The sequence below is a fragment of the Anser anser genome (assembly GCF_964211835.1).
Source record: "Anser anser genome assembly, chromosome: 15".
Lineage (NCBI taxonomy): Eukaryota > Metazoa > Chordata > Aves > Anseriformes > Anatidae > Anser > Anser anser.
The window spans coordinates 2,995,076-3,013,368 of NC_139736.1; the positions used below are offsets into that span (position 1 = coordinate 2,995,076).

Consider the following 18,293-nt stretch of genomic DNA (forward strand, 5'->3'; position numbering starts at 1 on the left):
AGAAAAAAGAGAATTAGAAAACACACCGAACTGTCTAAACACTGCAGGCAGACATCTACAGTTCACATGAAATAGCAATTTTTATTTTTTTTTCCAAATAAAATATTCCTTCCACTTCTGCTCGAGCAGTTTGTGAGGGGTGGGGAGGAGCACAGAAGAGGGAAGGAGCCCTGCTCAGACAAGTTTTCTATCAGACCTGTCCTCACAGTTAACAATCCACACCAGACCGAACCCTTTTTCCACGAAAGGAAATAAAAGCTATCAGCAACTCTTGACCCCAGAAGGAAAGAGCTGTTCTCTGTCAGGCACTCTGAATTATTTAGCATCGATATTTAATGAAAAAGCACGATTAGAAAAGTCCCAGATTTCCGATGAAAAATACCCAAACAAGCAATGCTGTTTAACAGGGCTGGGGTAAAACCCACAGCAGGGGATGGTACTGAGCTCAACGAGCTGTTACTGGAATTTAGGGGCATGGACAAGAAGCAGACCCCCCGCGACACTCTCAGGGACTAACGGGCAGGACGAGAGCAAAGGAGGGAACTCCCGAGACAACTCCTTGCACCAGCGATATGCCAGAAGTGAATCCTCCCTGCAGCCTGTGGCTCTTTGATCGTACCCTGCTGCAGGTCGGCTCACCTGTCATTAACAAGGTTTCATTTTTTCTCATCTCAGTACCAGCCGGACCAGGACATCCTACAAAACCCGCCGCAGAGCTAACGGGAGGCACGGAGTGCCACGTCTTAATGTGACTGTGGAGGGACCATCGTAAATTCACCAGGGCTTGTCTCAGACACAGAGACTGAAGTCTCCGACCACGAAAGCTGTAGAGACGTGTCCGGTGAGCAGGAGAGGAAGAACTTCACTTTCTGTTTCAGATCAATGCTTAAATTAAGTGAACGGATAAGCAGCAAAGCATCAGCAAAAATCCCAGCTCTGGCTTCCTTGTCCCAAAGCACAGGGCCAGACTTGTTCACACAAATCCATAAACTTCCCACTGGTGGAGCGAGCCACGGGTAGGCTAACACAGACTTGTGCAAACCCTACTAGGGGCAGGGCATTGCCAGCTCCAGGAACTGTGTCCTAGAAGAATTGGCTTTTTTTTTTTTATTATTATTTTTAAGAAAATTTACCTCGCCTGAAACTCTGCAAGATGGATACCCATCTTCCCCATCCCCACCTGCAAGTAGTAGCCTCATTTTATGCCTTTCTCCAAGGAAAGGAGCTTCACAGAAGCTTTCTTGCTTTCTCAGCTGTGGAACGCATCTCCCGTTTTCTTTTTACGTTTTGTTTTGCTTTGCTTTTATGTGGTCAGTTCCAATTCTAGTGATCAAAGACAAGGCCAGGCGCCAGCAAAGAGAGCTACTTCTTTACGATCTGAATGACATCTTCGTGTTCCATCATATGGGTTAAGCCCACTCTTTGAGGGCTGTATTTTGTGCTTGTCCCCTTTAAAGAAAAAGGGGGAGAAGGGTTAGGAGAAGACCAGAGACACAGGAGGACGAGGATTTCGTCTGCTCTTAACCACTTACCCACACCAAGGCGTATTTGAACTGGCTGGCTAATGATCTGTGAATTCGATGGCACTGCAAGACAGACAGACAGCATGCCAGGCAGTTCAGCGACACTACTTGGAAAACAACTTGCTCAATACCCAGGAAGCAGAAGCAACCTGGGTCTGGGTCAGAAATTGTAGCAGGGGCTTTAGAAGCCAGTTAACGGCACTTGAAAGAACACAGAACAAACACACAGGAATCATCAGTCCACGTAACGCCCCATTTCACTGCTCCCATGTGCTTTTTCACTCGCCTTCAGTATCTTTTTCAACCTTTTATAGCAGTGAGGAAAGAAACCTGAGGCAAATGGGATCAGTGAAGGTAACAAAAAGAGAAGCCCAACTAAACATTGACAAATTCCAAGCCTTACAAAGCACAAGTAAATCACGGCAGGTTCTAAGATGGACCTGCCTTCTACAAACAAGCAACTGTAAAAGATTCAGAGAAATTACCACATGCTCCACAGAAGCCCCTTTCCGTAGAATAATGGCATCTGTAAAGTCTGGTCTCTCTGCGGAAAAACAGAAAAAAGGGGGAAAAATAATTAGTTTTCTGTCAAACGTGGTCTAACACGCTGATGCCATCTCACATTGCTTTGTGCTTGCTACTCTCGAATTCCTTGTCTCATTCTACTTGGCAGCAGCCTCCCAAACAGGTATTCAGGAAGCTGAAAGCATCGAATCGGTTCTGCAGACACTCCAGTACCCAGACGTGTGGGTACCCATGTCACAGAGTCAGCCGCTTCCTCACAGTTCACCCACTCCAACCCCGTTCCAAACATTTGGCTTTCAACAAACGAAAGTTTCCCAAGTCAAAAGAAACCTGCCTAAGAAAAGCTGAACCACTCTGCAGTTTTCTGTAAAATCCCCCTGGTTTCACAGCTCAACAAACTCACAAAAAATTCCTTAATCCCCTCACATCCACCCAGTTCAGAGCTGTTCTCAGCTGAAGATAAAGGTCTTGGAAAAGGAACAAGTTACAGACATGCCTTCACCACTGGGAAAAACCGAAAATGAACTGTAAAGCAACAGGAGGATCAAAGGCACACCTGAGCTTCAGGAGCCCAGCATGGGAATCACCAAACCCCTCACAGCAGGTACAGGAGACCTCTTTGGGGCCGTAATTGGGTCAACGGTTCATCACAGAGCACAGACAGCAACTTTCAAAGGAAGGAAGCAATGAATTTCAAACTTCATCTCCTTATGACATCATCACGCAAAGCCTTATGAAAATTCAGCTATTCTAGCGCAGGAAGAACAGGAGGGATGCACGCAAGGCTGGATCAGAAGGGACAGAAAACATTTCCTAAGGCCTAATGCTGAAAGCTGGTTAGGGAGGGTGTAAGCGTGGCATTTCCAAGACACGAGAGGTTGCTCAGAGCCCTGCTGGCAGCCTGTGTTTGATGAGCAGCCCCTTGTGCCTTTCAAACCTTCAGCTCAGCTAACGGTCACTTACGTCCTCGTTTCTTGGTGTAGATGCAGGTAAGTGCCAGGTATTCCCAGAGCTTCTCCAGCAAGTAGTCCAGGTTCAGCTTCATGCCGCAGCTGCAAAACACCACAGAAGTCTCTCTGATTACTGCTGTTGTGATTTAGGGATCCGGAAGAGCAAGGCGAGACGTCCTATTAAAGTGCTAGGAAACGAGGGGAAAAGTCCGTAATGAGGTCAGCAAAGGAGAAACACGAGATTAAACAAACAGGGCTTTCAGAAAGGAAAGGAGCTTTGAAGCAGCAAAGCCCCAGCTGGATATATCAGCACTTCCGAGGGAAGGAGCTAGAGCGACTTATTCTGCCCTGCAGATCGTGCGGAGAAAGCAAGCAGCCTGCCTCTGCAGGGGAAGGAAGCCTGGAAAAAGCCGCGTGGTGGCTCTCCCACTTCTCCCCCCAATGGCTGCAGGCAGCCCCGGGAGAAGCTGGAGAAGGAGGCACGAAATGAGCGACCAGCCCATTCGGGCAGGACATCAAGCAGCGTGCAGGCTCCTACCTGATCACAACGCTGTGGGGTCTCCGAGCAAGACGATCCACTTCCTCCATGGATATCTGGTCAATCTTGTTATAAACCTAAGTCAAAGGAAAAACAACACATTCCTCAGTAAGGCAACTCAGCAACACTGCTGACTTTTAATAAAATAAACTGTTGAAATTCAGGGGCCTAAATGTAAGTTCGGACCTTCTCCAGCTCTCAATTTGGGATGACTTGCAACGCGTTTTCCAGTACCTTGAATTTCAGTACCAGTGAATTTCACAGCCCCAATCACTAGCGGAGCTGGTAGAGGACCTCTGGCACAAGGGACCGTTAGCGAAAACTCAAACGCAGAGTGGCAGAGGAGCAGAAGTCCCTGCATCCTGCAGCCTCGGTGCTCCCGGGACGCGCAGCTCGTGCTGCTCCACGGCAGGCAGCCACCAGAGGGCACAGGGAACGCGCACAGGATGGTCACACACGTACAGCCAGGAAAAAAAAAGCTCTCTGCAGAGCTCTGCTCCCACCTCTTCCATCAACATCCTTACTGCTTCAGCGACCGTGAAGGCCCGGGGTTTCCTTCAGCAAAGACTGGAGATGCCCAGTGCTGCAGAAGGCGGGCTGCGTCTGAGATACTCACATAGAGGCACGGCATGTAGACCCTGTTGCCCACAATCACGTCAATGAACTCATCGGGGGAACAATCCTCTCTGAAAAGGACCTCAGCGTTGAAGATTTCTGAGGTGAACGTTGTCAAGGCCCAAACCCCAACGCACCTAAACACGGCTGTGCGCCAACAGGCTGAGCTCGCTCGGTGCAGCTTGGAGAAATGGAACAGAGACGGGAAAAAATCAACCCAGGCCCGTTCTTAACCCAGCGAGCACCACGGAGACAGCGGGGCTGCCCCACAGCAGGCACCACCCGACTCACGGGCTGCTGACTTGAGGCTCAAGGGTCTCCGTTTTAGGGAAAGGATACTGTATTCGTGGAGGATGAGCTGCACCAGCTTCTCGGAGCACTGAGTTAACGTGACCGTCGAGTTGAAGGAGATGCCTCCACCCTTCTTCGGCTGCGAGGAGGCAACGAAGCAATTTAAGGCAGCCTGCAAAATGCCCACCCACGCCCCCTTCGGCCTGTCCAACACGAGGGGCAGCACACAGCGACCTTGGCCTTGACAGACACAGGCTGGGGCTGCAGCAGCCCACCAGACCTCACCTTGAAGTAGATGTTTGGTTTGCTTTTGTTCAGCCGGATCCCTACAGATTCCAGTTCTTTCTCCAGCAGGGCCCTGCGGGGACAACGCACGTTAGGAGCTGTGGGAGTGAGGCCGGCCAGGTGGCAGCCACCCCTTTCCTTTCCGTCACGTTGACGGAGCCTTGCCAGAAGCTTTCACCGCAACCTAACACCCGCAGCTAATGCAGGACAGAGCCTGGGGTGGAAATCCAGCCCAACATCCCCACCTGACCAGTCTTCCTGAAGGAACGATCCTTCGAATGAGAAGCCCAAGCTGAGGGCTGCAAAGTTCTGTAAATGCTGTTCCCAGTCAGCCAGGATGCTTCGAACGGCGCAGAACCTCTACCTTGCACTCAATAGCTTAAATACTGGTTCCCCAACACACACAAGACACAGCACTTCAGGCCTGGCACGTTTTCTGGGCATGGATGGCGGAACCTGGCCCACCGCGCCGGTCCCACGTGCCCAGAAGCACGCACTCACCGCTGCACTTCACCCTTCGTGGCATCCAGCATCATAATAACAACGTCTGCTGTCCGGGCCACAGCTATCACCTGCCGACCTCTGCCCTTCCCTGGGAAGAGAGGAGAAGGCTGTGTATCGGGGAGAGAAAACAGCTGAGTTCTGTGACAGACGGGGACTCGTGCCTGAAAGCAAGAAAAAAAGACCCTACAACCCTGTGCGGGCTGCAGGCAGCTGCGGGGGGCGCCTGAGCGAGTCTGAAGCTGCCTCATGCCCAGCACAAGCCAGAAGAAACGCTCTGTGCTGCTCCCCCCCACGGGTTACACACCTAGAACACGTCAAGCTGTCTGCACACAGCTGCGCGGGGTGAAACGACACCGCTGCCTGCCGGACAGCCCCAGCCTCGCGCCACGGCAGCTGCTCCAGGCCCAGACACAGCTCACACAGAGCAGCGATGCGGGCAGGGGGGGTCACACGCACCTTCCGCTCAGGAGGGACCTCATTAACCAGGCCACGCTCCCCTAAAGGACCATCGGGAGGTTTTCCTAAGTTTCACAAGGCTTCTGCTGGCACGACCAACCAACGCGGAGGAGGATGAAGCAAGGGACGAAGGCAACGCCTCTTCCCAGAATCAGGAGCCCTGGGAGGACTTGCAGGCACACAGCCCAACCAAGTCACCGTTCAGCTGTGATTTCCCCCTCCGCCCCTCTAGCGTCTTTCTTTAGATTTCCCCTGAACCAGAAGGCAGCTGAGCAAGATAACACTCACGCAGGAAGGTGAGAAGTGACTGACTTGCTCTGGCTCCCACCTCCAGAGAAGCATCTCTCTGCTACATATAGAGCCTTCCGTGGGCCCAGCGATAGGAATCGTGCCTCACATAAGATCCAGAACCTTAGTTTGGAAAGCCAGCGCGGGAACTACTGGCCCAGGACACCTGCTAACATCCGAGCTGCCCGGGCATGACGTTGAGGGCAGACTCCTACTTTACACGAACGCAGAGATCAGCCAACCTTGTGCTGCTCCCTCGATGATCCCGGGCAGATCCAACAGCTGGATGTTGGCTCCTTTGTACTGAAAAGGAAACAGAGGGACGGGAAGTTGAGCCTTGTGCGGGGCGCCTGAGCTGCCTTCGACGCCTCAAGCACGCGCTGAGGACCAAAGCCTGCAGACGGCAGAGCTGAGCGAACGCGACAGAGCGGGACAGCTCCGCACAAAGCTGACGGCTCTGCTGAGGCCGCCCCCGGAGCGTTTCCTGCTGAGCTGCCCTCAGCACACGCAGTACGTCAGGTGCTGGCCTCCCAACGGGCCCCAGGACTGCGGTTTGACAAAGCACCAGGGGAACAGCACGGTACAACAGCAACGTTACCCCGAGTTGGCGAAACGGAAAAGAAAAAAAATAAAAGACAACACTTTTTTGCTCTAACAAGTAAAGCACTGTAAGAAGCAAATCCATCGCCTCTTCCCGGGATGGATCAGAGGTATCAAGAAGCACTGCAGGTCTTGCAATAACAGGAAAAAACGGGAGACTTGGGTTCCCCGGGTCTGCAGGGCCGCTGGCTTTCAGGCTGCTGCTGCAGTGAAGCCCCCAGGAACGGTTTCAGCTCGTGGCTGGAGCTACGGGCTGCGCTTGGATGCGTTACAGTATTTGTGCTCGTGTTAAATAATGAAAGCAAACGTATTGGTGCTAGCTCCGCTTCCCGTTCTGACCCATGTTCCCTCATTACTCTTGGATACTTTTCAGTTTGATGCCCTTTATCGCTTACTTTGCCGATGGACGCTTAGACCACCACCAGCACAACTCCTCGAGGACAGGAGTAGCTGTATTTTCCCTCCGAACCGATCGCAGCGCAGATTGCCTCTTTTAAAGCTTCATTAAAAACAAATCTGCCAAGGTTTCCGGCCATCTGGTCAACGGCGCCAACGGCACTTATAAAAAAAAATTCAGCTGAGAACTCTCGCATCGCTCCGGTCAGCCGAACCACGGCACGCGAAACCCCATCGGGCAGCCTGAGGAGTTCCGTAGCCTGGGGAAGCGCTCCGTCAGCACTGCAGGGTGCAGAAAACCTGACAGCACGAGCACCCCAGACCTCCTAAAGCTTAAAGCGGAAGCCAGCAGAGAGCTTTGGATGCTGCTGCTCCTCGGTGGTAGCACAAGCGCAAGCGGTGTGAACAGCCACGGCCACATGAGCGGGTTTCTCACTGCTAGCTCCTGTTAGAGGGGAGAACCCTACTTACTTCTATGACTCCCGGGATACACGTCAGGGTTGTGAACTCGTAGGACGCAGCTTCGCTGGCAGTTGAGGTCATTAAACTCAGGAAGGTGGACTGAAACACAAGAGGTCACCGTCACAAAAGACGCTCCAAGGAAAGCGCCAGCAGACGTTCAGCTAAACGCCCAACACCGAAGCGTGCGGCAGCTCTCCAGGGACTGAGGCAGTAGGGGACTGCCGGCACTCCTCCCGAGAGAAGGCAAATCCCCTCCCCTATTTTCTCAGCACCCCCGTGGCTGGCCAAGCCCAGCTTTCGGGCACACCACACGAGGTGAAGGAGCAATCCCCCAGCTCTAACTTCCAGCTCCCAGCTTCTGCCAACCCATGGCAAGAAGGTGAAACACAAAGGGCCGGCGCTGATCCCCCGCCTGGCACACACACACACACGGGTACCTCGGGTACTCACTGACCTTACCCACGGAAGGAAACCCAATCAGCGCCACCCGGGCATCTCCAGATTTCATCACATCGAAGCCCTCCCCTTTCGCGGCAGAGGATTTGGAAGGTTCCAGTAACTGGGCTCTGTATTTTGCGAGCTTTGCCTTCAGGAGGCCGAGGTGGTACTCGGTAGCTGCGCAACAGGGACACAACAAGCGGTTAACACACAGCGGGCCGTAACTCTCTTCTGTAAACGAGAACCTGCCCAAAAAGAAACGCTCAGATCTCAGTCAGGGGCCTAAGGAAGCGCTGCCACGTGTGCCGGCTGCTCTACACGTGTCCTGCAAGGGGAACATCGGCTGCTGGATGCAAACCTTCGAGTAACAGCACGTGAAGTCAGGTGGGAGGGAAAGCAGCAGGAAGAATTGCTGGATAAAAGCAGCAACCCTGGGGGAGGACAGACGGAGGATAAATGGCACGAAGGGAGCCCAGGAAGGGGAAGAAGGCAGGGAGCCCAGGGGAGCCGTCAGCCCTAGAGCCCCGGGGGCGCAGCCACCCCTGGTCCCAGCAGCTCGCTCCTGAGGGAGCATCCCATGCGATTGGGCTGCGATGAATCTTGCCCTGCTCCCACCGATTCCTAAAAACACACTTAACTTAGAGCTCACGCAGGTGAAGGTACTTTACCGACCCGTCCCTACCAAGACACGTGAATGCACACCTGGCACAGGGGAAAAAAACACCCCCAAAAGGCACTTCCCGCAGCGGGAACTCGCTTTACAACAGGAGGAGGGTACAGAAAAGGAGGAAACAACGCGGGGAGAAGCCCAGGAGCTGGGGGATTCGCCCCTTCTCCTCCCCAGCGCCTCCTCCGCCCGCACGGCCCCGGCCTCCCCTCACGGAGGCGCTGACGGGCCCGGGCCCCCCCGCCGCAGCCCCCCCCCCCTGCCCCGGGGCCGCCCCGCAGCCCCCCGGCCCTTCACCCCCCGGCTCCCCCACCCTTGTTTTTCTGGGTGCGGGCGATCTCCTTCTCGATCTCCGAGATCTTCTCCAGGATGCCCATGGCGCCGCCCGCCCGCTCGCCGCCGCGGCCGCGGCCCCCTCACGCCGCCCGCCGGAAGTGCCGCGGGCCCGGCCGTCCGCCCGCCTCAGCCGTCCGGGCTGCCCGCAGCGCGCACACGCACACACCGCTGTGCGCCCGCCGCAACGCTCCGGCCGCGCCCCGAGCCCCCGCGCTTTGCGTTCCGCTCGCCACCGCGGCCCTCTCGCCCCATAAGATCCTAAAATTATTGGGGGTGGTAAAGACCTCCAAGGTCATCTGGTCCAACCATCCCCCTACCACCATCACCCACTAAACCATGTCCCCAAGCACCACGTTCAGCCTTTCCTTGAACACCCCCAGGGATGGCGACGCCACCACCTCCCTGCGCAACCCGTCCCAATGCCCGACTGCTCCTTCTGAGGAGAAATTTCTCTAGTTTCCAACCTGAACCTCCCCTGGCACAACTTGAGGCCGCCCCCTCTAGTCCTATCGCTAGCTACCTGTGAGAAGAGATTCCTTCACCTGCCACTCACAGGACTTGTGTCCCAGGCCCTTCACCAGCTTCGTAGCCCTGCTGTGGACACGCTCCAGGGCCTCGATGTCCTTGTAGCAAGGGGCCCAAAAATGAACACAGTGCTCGAGGTGCGGCCTGCCCAGAGCAGAGTACAGGGCTCCTCTTCCCCTCTCCTCACACCCCCCAGTCAGTGCTGAGCCCCCTTATCCCTCCCCTAAAAAAGGTGCCTGGGGACACAGCCCTCAGGCCCCCCTGGGGACATGCACCCAGGTGTCCCCACAGCACAGCTGTGAGCCCCCCAGCTCCCCTCCAATTAATCCTACATCATCTACTTAAGGCAAGCAGTAGCTTTTTGGATTCTTGGACATGTCATTAAGCAGTGAGACAACGCACACTTGTCCCCGTTAACCAAGAATGACTTTAGTTGACAAACACACAGACACAGGCCCCTTAAATACATTTCATTTTTAATTTGGACGTCGATAACTCTGCAAAATACTTCTTCCAGTCCCTTTTCCATATTCCATCCATAAATATACTAATTCTTCAACCAACATAGTTAAAAAGAAGAAATCGCAACCTTTTCAGAAGACTCATATACCCCATTTCTTACTTCCTCTCCCAGAACCTCACCTGGTTAGTCGTCTTTCACCACAACATGACATACTTAACACCTTTTTAGCTTATCAAACGATTCAAAGAAAAAGAAAATCAAAATCAAGGCTTTAGAGAAGTTCTGAACACAGGCTGCCCCTTCAAACCTTCCCGCTGCCACCACCGGTAGCTTGGCTTCACAACCTGCTCCAAATCCACATCCTACAGAGGCATCGATCTGGCAATTTTGGATTTCAGCTGAAACGTGCTTTGAGACGACTGGAATGAGACAGGCAGAGGGATGGAGAAAGTATGCTCCTCCTTCCTCACCCTTCTTTCCACATACCAAGTCTCAGAGGCTCAGAGGAAAACTTCAGGGGAAATTCTGGGGTGGTTACACACTAAACAACCCCAGGACCCTTCCTAACCCAGCTTCTATAACAACCACAGAATCATTTCAACTAAACAGCGTTAGAAACCCGAGTGTAATACCGGCACGGACAGCACAGGGCAGCTGGCATCACCACCGACACCACATGCAGCTCCGGAGACCTGCGAGCAACCCGTGGGAAAGGCTCTCTGCACCCATGCAGCCACGTTCCCGAAGGCTCTCCCTTCCACTTCTCTACAGCCGAGCAGCACCATTGGTTTTAGTCTCCAAAACTAAGACATCTCCCAGTCCCAAGCATTAAACACCTCCCCTCACCTCCACAGGAGCTGAGTTTCTCCCAGAGGAGCACAATAAAAGGGGAATTACTTCTAAGCTGCTCTAATCACATCAGCTGAGAAAGTCCCCCCTTTCCTCCAGCTCCTCCGCAGCCACCCTGCTCGTGCTACGCTACAAATCTACCTGCAATGACCAAGGCAACGCCGCACGCTTCCCTTATCACCAGACGGGTCTCCTGCCTCCATCTGCAAGCAGAACAGCTTGCTCCGGGCACAAGGATTCATCCGCAGCCAGCAGCCCGCTGAAGGGCGCCCCCGGTGCTGCGTCATCCCCCGAGACCAGCCCCGCCACCTCTCCAACGCGCTCGGTCCCAGCCTGGCACACATGAAACGAGCTCGCTGAGAACCCAACGCGGCCCTGTTAAGGCTTAGGCTAGCAACTCGGCTGCTGCGAAATACCAGACGTGCTGCCAATAGGAAGGAAGTTTAAAAAAAAAAAGAAAAGGAAAAGTGAACAACCAGCACTAGGTATGCAGGGGGTTTTGCTTTCCTCTCCCAGGCAGCAAACCCGTTCTTAACACCTGCCCGGTCAGCGCACGACACAAGCCTGCTTCAGGGGGGTGGGTTTTAAACAGCCAGAAAAATGCAAACTAAATTCGCACAAAAGCCCTGCAGGTGTGACTGTCACATTAAATACACCACCGAGGCCAACTTTCAAAATGCCTTTAAAAAAAAACCACACACGCATACACACACACACACACTTTGGCACACAAGCCTTAAGTTATATCACTTGAAACATTTCAAAGTCAGGAGAGCTACTGATTTTTTTTTGGTTTTTTTGTCATTTTTTTTTTTCTTTTGCCTTGCAAAAAGGTATCAAGCAGTGGTGTTGGTGTAGCATGGAGGCCGAGTACAACTGCTGAACAGTTCGAGGCGTTCCTGCGACGCTGCTCAGCACTTGCACTCCGGTTACTGTCCCAAAGCGGCTAGCTGATTACATACACGGATATAAAAACTGACAGAGACATTCCCAGTTTTCAATGTGAAAACAGTAAAATGTAATCGAGTAATTGTGCATTTGCCATAGGGTCCTTGGGAAAAGGAACCATAAAAATATTTTTTTTTTTAATAAAAGTCTTTTTTTTTTTTTATAACCCTTAACTTAAGTAAAGAGCAAATATACACCTATAAGCAGAGTTCAGATCCACTTTACTGAGAGCCTGGAAGTCCGTACAAATTAATTCCCAGTGGCGTATCCAGACACTGGGAGAGCTCCCAGCTCCAAAGGGCCAGCGTTCCTGAAAGATCTGCAGCTCCAGCTGGCCTCGGTAGCCAGCGCCAAGCGAGCACTCGTTCAAGCCTCATCCGTCTCCGCCAGCTCTCCCCCGACAGCCTGCGCAGCTGAGCGGCCGCCTGCCAAGCAGAGCCTCACGCCCACGACTGCGCCTGGCTCTGGGAGCATCAGAGCTGGCAATCCGGGCAACAAACCTGAGTCCTGGCGATTTCAACCCACATCAGGCCGTAACAACGAAAATAAAAGCACCGTGCTTATATTTTCTTATTACTCAGAGGACAGACCACTGATTCCAGCTACTGAGAAACAGCTTCCAGAGGAGAGCTGGGAGGAATTTCAGTGATAGAGAAACTAGCTGTGCAATAAGAAAAGTGCATTAAAGGTATCTTAAAACCAGATTAAAGATCAAATCGCCACTCGACAGGAGGGAGAATCAAGCTCCAGCAGCCACGCTCCTTGGGCTGGGTGGGTTAACATTCAGGCTCTCTCTCACGAGTCCGAGGGGCAGGAGAGAAGCGTGCATTCCCGTGCTCCGACAGGGACACAGTTCTCCTGGCAGGCCATGCTCCCCTGCCCGGTTTGCTTCTGTGCGGTACCAGTTCTGGACAGTTGTCATCGGAATTCGTAGATAGGAGCACTGTGCTCAGGAACGTGAGTTAAATTCAATGACTGATACCTGGGGAGAGGAAAAAGACGGAGAGGATTACACAAAGCAACAGGATCCTCCCAGAACCAACAGCTCCTGCTTGGCAGGCCGCAGGCAGACATCCCGGTGGCTTTTCCTTTCCCTTTTGGGACACCCTCGGAGGTGTTCGGGCCCCAATTTACCAGCGGTGCCAAAACCCTGGGAGGATCCAGCCCCGTTCCTCATTTCCATTCCCATGCCTTTGAGCTACCTGCAGCCAGACTGTTTGAGGTGGGCTGGCTGTGGGTTTTGGACGCCTTTTGAAGTTCACCAACTTTCATGTTCAAACAGCGTTTGCTACAGCTGAAAATTACACTCGGGTCTTTCAAAGCTTAGCTCGAGGGGATCTGTCTGAAAGCCTCCCAGGTACCTTCCCTCCCTGGGAGAGCTTCCAGCAACTCAGCTGATTCACCTGCTGCATGTGACAAACGCCATTATTATTTATCCAAAGCTATCACAGGGAGAAGAGCTCTCCACAGCCACCTGTCAGATGGCTCTAGCAAGAAAACAACCAAATAACTTTGGCTGTTCCCCGTGCCTTGCAGCAACACCCCGAGGACCACGGGCTACCAAGCGCTGGCCCAACAAGACTCCTGCCCGAAGGGAGCAGCAGCAGAGGTGCTACACGCGAGGAAGCACCGGGCTCCCTCTCCCAGGCCCCTCCGACATCCTCTGAAGGGCCAAGGCACGGCGAAAAGGCAGCACTTCAGCCTGCCGGAGGAAGGAAGCCTCCTTACCATTCTGAACTCCTATGGTAGTAATAGCCCTCTATAGATGCTGCTGACTTCTGGAAGCAGATGTAATAGAAACCAGCAAAGGAAGCACCGCTGATGTCTTTGATGGTGTGATCTGGGACTAGGAACTGCTCCTGCACACAGAACACGGGCTGGGTTTAGAGATGCTGGTCAAACACTCCCCCACCCCACCCCAAACCTGCCCCCCCCAGACCCAGCACTGGCACCACTGACACAAAGGCATTCCTGGCAGAGCGCTCCCCGTGCTCGTAGCGGCCCAACCCAGAGCCCAGCGCGTTCCTTCCCCACCTGGCACTGCAGGCATTTACAGGGAAGAGAAGCAGCTTTAAAGAGCGCACGAGATCAGTTTCAGCCCAACACCTGCCCTCTCCCAACCAGAGGCCAATCACAAAAGCAGGGACCAGAGCTGCCTGCTGATTTCCTCCCCTCGCGGCTGCACAAGACCCGCGTCAAGAGGGAGGAATCGATCCAGCTGAAGAGCCGGGAGGGGCAGACCACACGGGCCCAGCACAGGGACTGGAGACACCGATTCTTCCACCCTCTCCGGAGCACCACCGAGCAAGATTTTCCTGTTGTGTTTTTAGGCATGACTGCAGCCCTGAAGGACGCAATTAGCTGACTAGACAGGAGTCACGCTGGAATTTGTAAGCACGGCAGGTTACGAGGTTGGTTGGTAGGGCGAGATCTTTCATTAGGCCAGCAGCAGTGGTTGAAAAAGCTTCCCGGCACCACGAGCCTCTGCCAGCTGGTTGTGAGCAGCTCAGCAGAGAGGGAGACGTGCGGGGTTTACCTTCCATCTCATGAAGACGTAGTCCCCGTTTTTCAGATCCTCATAATCAAAGTCATCAGAGTTAAATGTTTTTGCATACTGGTAGAAAGCCTGGAACTTCCCCTGGAACAAAAGGAAAAAACAATGAATGCGAGAACTAGGACGCTTATTCCAGGAAAAGCGCTCCGTAGCGCCAGTTCCTATTTCGGAGGGAAGAGCAGGATCTCCTCGAAGGGGCCGCTCCTCCCTCGGAGCAGCGCTGAGCACACGCCCGGAGCAGCCCAGGGGGGAACGAGGAGGACGGCCAGCCACCCCCAGCCACATCCAGCCTGCTGGGGGAAGCTCCCGAGCTTCCAGAGGGGTGCATTTGGACAGAACCATGCTAAACATCGGCGTGACAAACAGCAGGTCAAGGCGGCCGTGGCCCTGCCCCGGGGAGAGGCTGAGGGTGCTGGTGCCCCGGCCGAGCCAGCGTGCGTGTGCCAGAGGGACACCTCTCCCCTTCCCCACTCCGTTTTGTGACGAGCTCTCGAAACAAGGAGCGCGTTCTCCGAGGGGGGGAGCACGAGATGGGAACTGCTCCTGCTTCCAGCCGCTGGAAGGTGGAAGACATCCCCTCCCTTCGGAGGGCGCAGCCAGCGGCCTGCTGAGGGGGCCTCCAGAGACCCCGAGGGGGAAGCGTGGGCACCCTCCAGGCCCTCCTGACAGCCCCTGCACGCGCACTCCCTGCGCCTCACCTCCACACCAGCTGCTCAGCCGGGACCGCATCAGACCTACATCTGGCCCCCCGTTTATTTACCCAGTGTTTACGATCCACATCTTCGTCAGCATCCCACTTGCGCGTTAAGAAAGGGTGCTTTTTACTGATTATTTCCCCTTCAAAGAAAGTGGTGAGGGTTGGGTACTCCTAGGAGAGAAGAGAGGCGAGAAGATTCGTCACCTACTGACAGGCAAAAAGAAAAAAAAAGCAGCGGCTCGCAGCAGGGGCTCCAGGCCACCTGAGGCTGCTCCTGTCACCCCAGGCAGCACACGGATCCTGAAAACCTGACTCGTACACAACCACAGCCTCCCCCCTCTTATTCCAGGTTTTTTTTGCCACTCCATCATTGTCACCAAACCCGGAGGAGTCCCGTTAGAGCTGGACAACCACGAGCGGCCACGTGCAGATGGCGCAGCTCCTCGGCCACGAGCTCCTCCCGAGCTCTGCACCTGCACCGTGCCAGGAGAATGCACCCAGGGGAGGCCAGCCCGAGCTGGGGCGAGCGAACTTCTCCAGCACTCCCTCGGCCTTACGGACACGCAGCGCTGCGGCTGTGGGAAGCACAGGGAGAAACGTCGCCCCTGTGAGACAGCTCCCGACAGCTGACCGCAGGCGGGTCACAGCACACGGGTACGGGAGGAAGCGCGGGAAGACCCCGCCGGTTTGGGTCCCCTTTCCTTTTCTTCACCGCCGCCGGAGGAGCGCCCAAAGCTGACCGCGGGGAGGGATTTTGTTCTGCTCAGAGCTTGCGGGGTGCCAGACGAGCCTCCCTCCTTCAGCACTCCCGCCACGGCCTGTCACAGCACTCCGTATGCCCAGCACGACAGGCTGGGCCATTACAGTGCTGAGCGGTCCCTTTCACTGCGTGCTCCATCCCTCCGCTTCCCACCTCTAGCGGTAGCTTCTCCCACCCCACCAGGGAAAAGCAAAGCCTTTAAGCAGCACCTCCCCCTGCTGCTCTGCGATCGGCACTCACCTCCGTAAGGCCTTTAATCTTCAAGTATCCACAGAGATAGGAGTTTTCCATATCCACGTGCTAGGAAAGAGCACAAAGCCCTGCCGTCAGCACGGGTGCGAGGGCACCCAGGTGATCCGGAGCCGCTTCCAACCCCCCCGATGCTCCAGGGCTCGCTTCTGCTGCGGTTGGTACCGACCGCACGGCTTACGGCCCGGCATCCCTTCCCCAGGGCCGGAGACACCTCGGGAAGCTCAGGAAGACCACCTGAAGGTGCCCAGAACTCCTCCGACAGCCCCCGGCTACCTCCAGCCCCGAGGGCTCCGTCGAGGGGAGCAGATCCAAAGGGAGAGCACCGCCAGGGGAACCTCGCCCACCCCCGGCACCGCTTTTCCCTGTCAAACACCACCACCAAAGCCGTGCTCGGGAGAAAAGAGCCAAGAGCACGCGTTCAGCGGAGGTAATTCAGGCTGGAAAGCATCGCCCTGAGCCTCATCGCCTGCTCCTTTAGCAGGCTCTGCCCGCCGCTCCCCGACGTGCTGCCCGTGCTCCGCCTCGTACCAGGCCTGAGCACAAAGCCCGCTCGGGAGGCAGGTGACAGCTCGTGTGTTCGGAAACAAGCCTTCCCCCCTGCTCTGGAGCTTTGTGTCACCCTTCCTCTGAGTTCTCGGGCTGGACCGTGCCTCTTCTGCCGTGCAGAACCGAGGCAGGGGCTGCTTCTGCGCCGGCTGCCTTTAAACAAGGGGATTTTCCAAGCTTTCCCCTGACATCTCCGGGTCGTTTTTCAAAGCAAGAAGCGAGTTATTTAAGGAAGCGAGAACGTAACTGCGAGGAGACGGATCCCCCCCACCCTGGGATCAAAGCAAAGCCGCGTCTCCCCACGCTCAGCACGCGGAGGGCAGGCGGGCGCCTCTTCCCCGCTGACAGGCACGGAACAGCGGCGCTTTGGGCACCGGGCTCTGCGAGAGGGCAGCAGAGCCGCTCGGCCATGGGATGTCTCCCCCAGAGGCGGCAGGACCAGGCACGCTCGTCCTGTTGACAGGCAGGGGGTGGACTGCATGTCAAACCAGAGGGGTTCAAATGCTGCCCGGGCTGCTGACCCCGGGGCTCTGGCGTCACCCCACAACACCGGGCAGCGTCCCAGGCTCTGCGCCCCCGAAGCAGGGGCAGCGCCGTGACTCGCTGCAGGAGGGCACGCACCGGCCGCCGCCTTCCCAGCGCTGACTCCGTGCCTCGGCAGCTCTGCCCGAAGCGAGGGTGCCAACGCTTCCCACTAAAAATAAAGCGTGCGGGGTGACGGCGGCTGCGGAGAGGGCCGGGACAGCCGCATGAGGCTGCGGCCCCGTTCCCCAGCGCGGCTGGGCACCTCGGCTGCATGCTGGTGACGGTCAAAGCCCTGGCTCCCCGTGCAGCACCAGGGGATGGGGATCGCAGGGAGCCCAGCTCCAAGCGGGCAGGGATCCCTGCTGGTTTTCGGGCTGGCCTGAAAGCCGGGCTGCTGGGGGGGCTTCGTGACACCCCGCTGAGAAAAGGCGGGCGCTCGCCCTGACAGCGCGCAGGCACCGCAGGGGGATGAGGGGGGGAGACCCCAGGTTTTGAACCCTGCCAGGCCTCAGGGGAACGGGACAGGGGCCTGAGGGAAGGAGGAGGGATGGAGGGAAGGAGGCCGGGACATGGCAGAGAGCCTCCCCTGACTGCGAGGGGCAAAATAACAGAGAAAACGGAAGGAAGGGGAGGGAGCAGGGGGAAAACCGAGGGATGGGGAGGGCGCAGGGGGAAAACCGAGGGAAGGGGAGGGAGCAGGGGCAGGGAGCGGGCACCGAGCGGGGCCTGAGGGGGTGGTCGTGCCCCGGGCTCCCCCTCACCTGCATGACGACCTCCACCTCGTAGGCGTTGCCCTTGCTGCGCTGCTGCCCGCGGAACTTGGCGCCGCTGTAGAGCAGCGAGGTGGCCACGCCGGGCTGCGCCGTGTTGATGGGGGGCGGCGGCACCAGGCTGCTGGCGGCCGGCCCGGCCGAGGCGGAGGAGGACGAGGAGGAGGAGGAAGAGGAGGAGGAGGAAGGCGCCGCCGCTGAGGAGGAAGAGGAGGAGGAGGAGGAAGAAGAGGAGGAGGAGGAAGGCGCCGCCGCCCCGCCCGCGCGGCCCCGCTCGCTGCGCACCGGCATCTCGGGGGGGTCCCCGGGCGCCAGCGTGGCCGGGGGGTGCCGGGGGTGCCGCGGCCCGGGGCCGCTCCCCGCTCCCCGCCGCCCGCTCCCCGCCGAGGCCCGAGGCCGCCGCCGCCGCCGCCTCCCCCTCCTCCTGCGGACTCCCGGCAGCGCCTCCGCGCCCTCCCATTGGCCCTCGCGGCCGCGGAGGGCGGGACTCCGCGGAAACGCCGAGCGCTGATTGGCCGCTCCGCGTTTCT

The 18,293-nt window shown here is 56.2% G+C and overlaps 2 protein-coding genes across 2 annotated transcripts; both read right to left on the bottom strand.

Moving 5' to 3' along the window:
• Positions 1-64: 64 nt before the first annotated feature.
• On the bottom strand, positions 65-9,013 carry DRG2 (developmentally regulated GTP binding protein 2). Its single transcript, XM_083799590.1, has 13 exons — positions 8,852-9,013; positions 7,888-8,048; positions 7,443-7,532; positions 6,218-6,278; positions 5,229-5,319; positions 4,728-4,800; positions 4,491-4,581; positions 4,153-4,250; positions 3,537-3,613; positions 3,012-3,100; positions 2,009-2,067; positions 1,533-1,586; positions 65-1,449 (listed from the first exon to the last, which is right to left on the bottom strand). Exons 1-13 carry the CDS (start codon positions 8,913-8,915, stop codon positions 1,363-1,365), a joined length of 1,095 nt encoding a protein of 364 aa, XP_083655716.1. The 5' UTR covers positions 8,916-9,013; the 3' UTR covers positions 65-1,362.
• Positions 9,014-9,856: 843 nt separating this feature from the next.
• Positions 9,857-18,266, bottom strand: GID4 (GID complex subunit 4 homolog). Its single transcript, XM_083799593.1, has 6 exons — positions 17,755-18,266; positions 15,911-15,970; positions 14,974-15,081; positions 14,196-14,297; positions 13,388-13,518; positions 9,857-12,641 (listed from the first exon to the last, which is right to left on the bottom strand). Exons 1-6 carry the CDS (start codon positions 18,052-18,054, stop codon positions 12,578-12,580), a joined length of 765 nt encoding a protein of 254 aa, XP_083655719.1. The 5' UTR covers positions 18,055-18,266; the 3' UTR covers positions 9,857-12,577.
• Positions 18,267-18,293: the final 27 nt, after the last annotated feature.

What these genes read in the sequence shown, in the direction of transcription:
- DRG2 (XM_083799590.1), bottom strand. Translation starts at nt 8,915, where the DNA reads ATGGGCATCCTGGAGAAGATCTCGGAGATCGAGAAGGAGATCGCCCGC. An exon ending in GCTCATCCTCCACGAATACA is followed by an intron (nt 4,251 to 4,490) that starts GTATCCTTTCCC and finishes CGTTCACCTCAG; the next exon opens with AAATCTTCAACGCTGAGGTC. An exon ending in GGGCTTCTGTGGAGCATGTG is followed by an intron (nt 1,587 to 2,008) that starts GTAATTTCTCTG and finishes TCTGTCTTGCAG; the next exon opens with TGCCATCGAATTCACAGATC.
- GID4 (XM_083799593.1), bottom strand. Translation starts at nt 18,054, where the DNA reads ATGCCGGTGCGCAGCGAGCGGGGCCGCGCGGGCGGGGCGGCGGCGCCT. An exon ending in ATGTGGATCGTAAACACTGG is followed by an intron (nt 14,298 to 14,973) that starts GTAAATAAACGG and finishes CTTTTGTTCCAG; the next exon opens with GGGAAGTTCCAGGCTTTCTA. An exon ending in TACCATAGGAGTTCAGAATG is followed by an intron (nt 12,642 to 13,387) that starts GTAAGGAGGCTT and finishes TCCTCTCCCCAG; the next exon opens with GTATCAGTCATTGAATTTAA.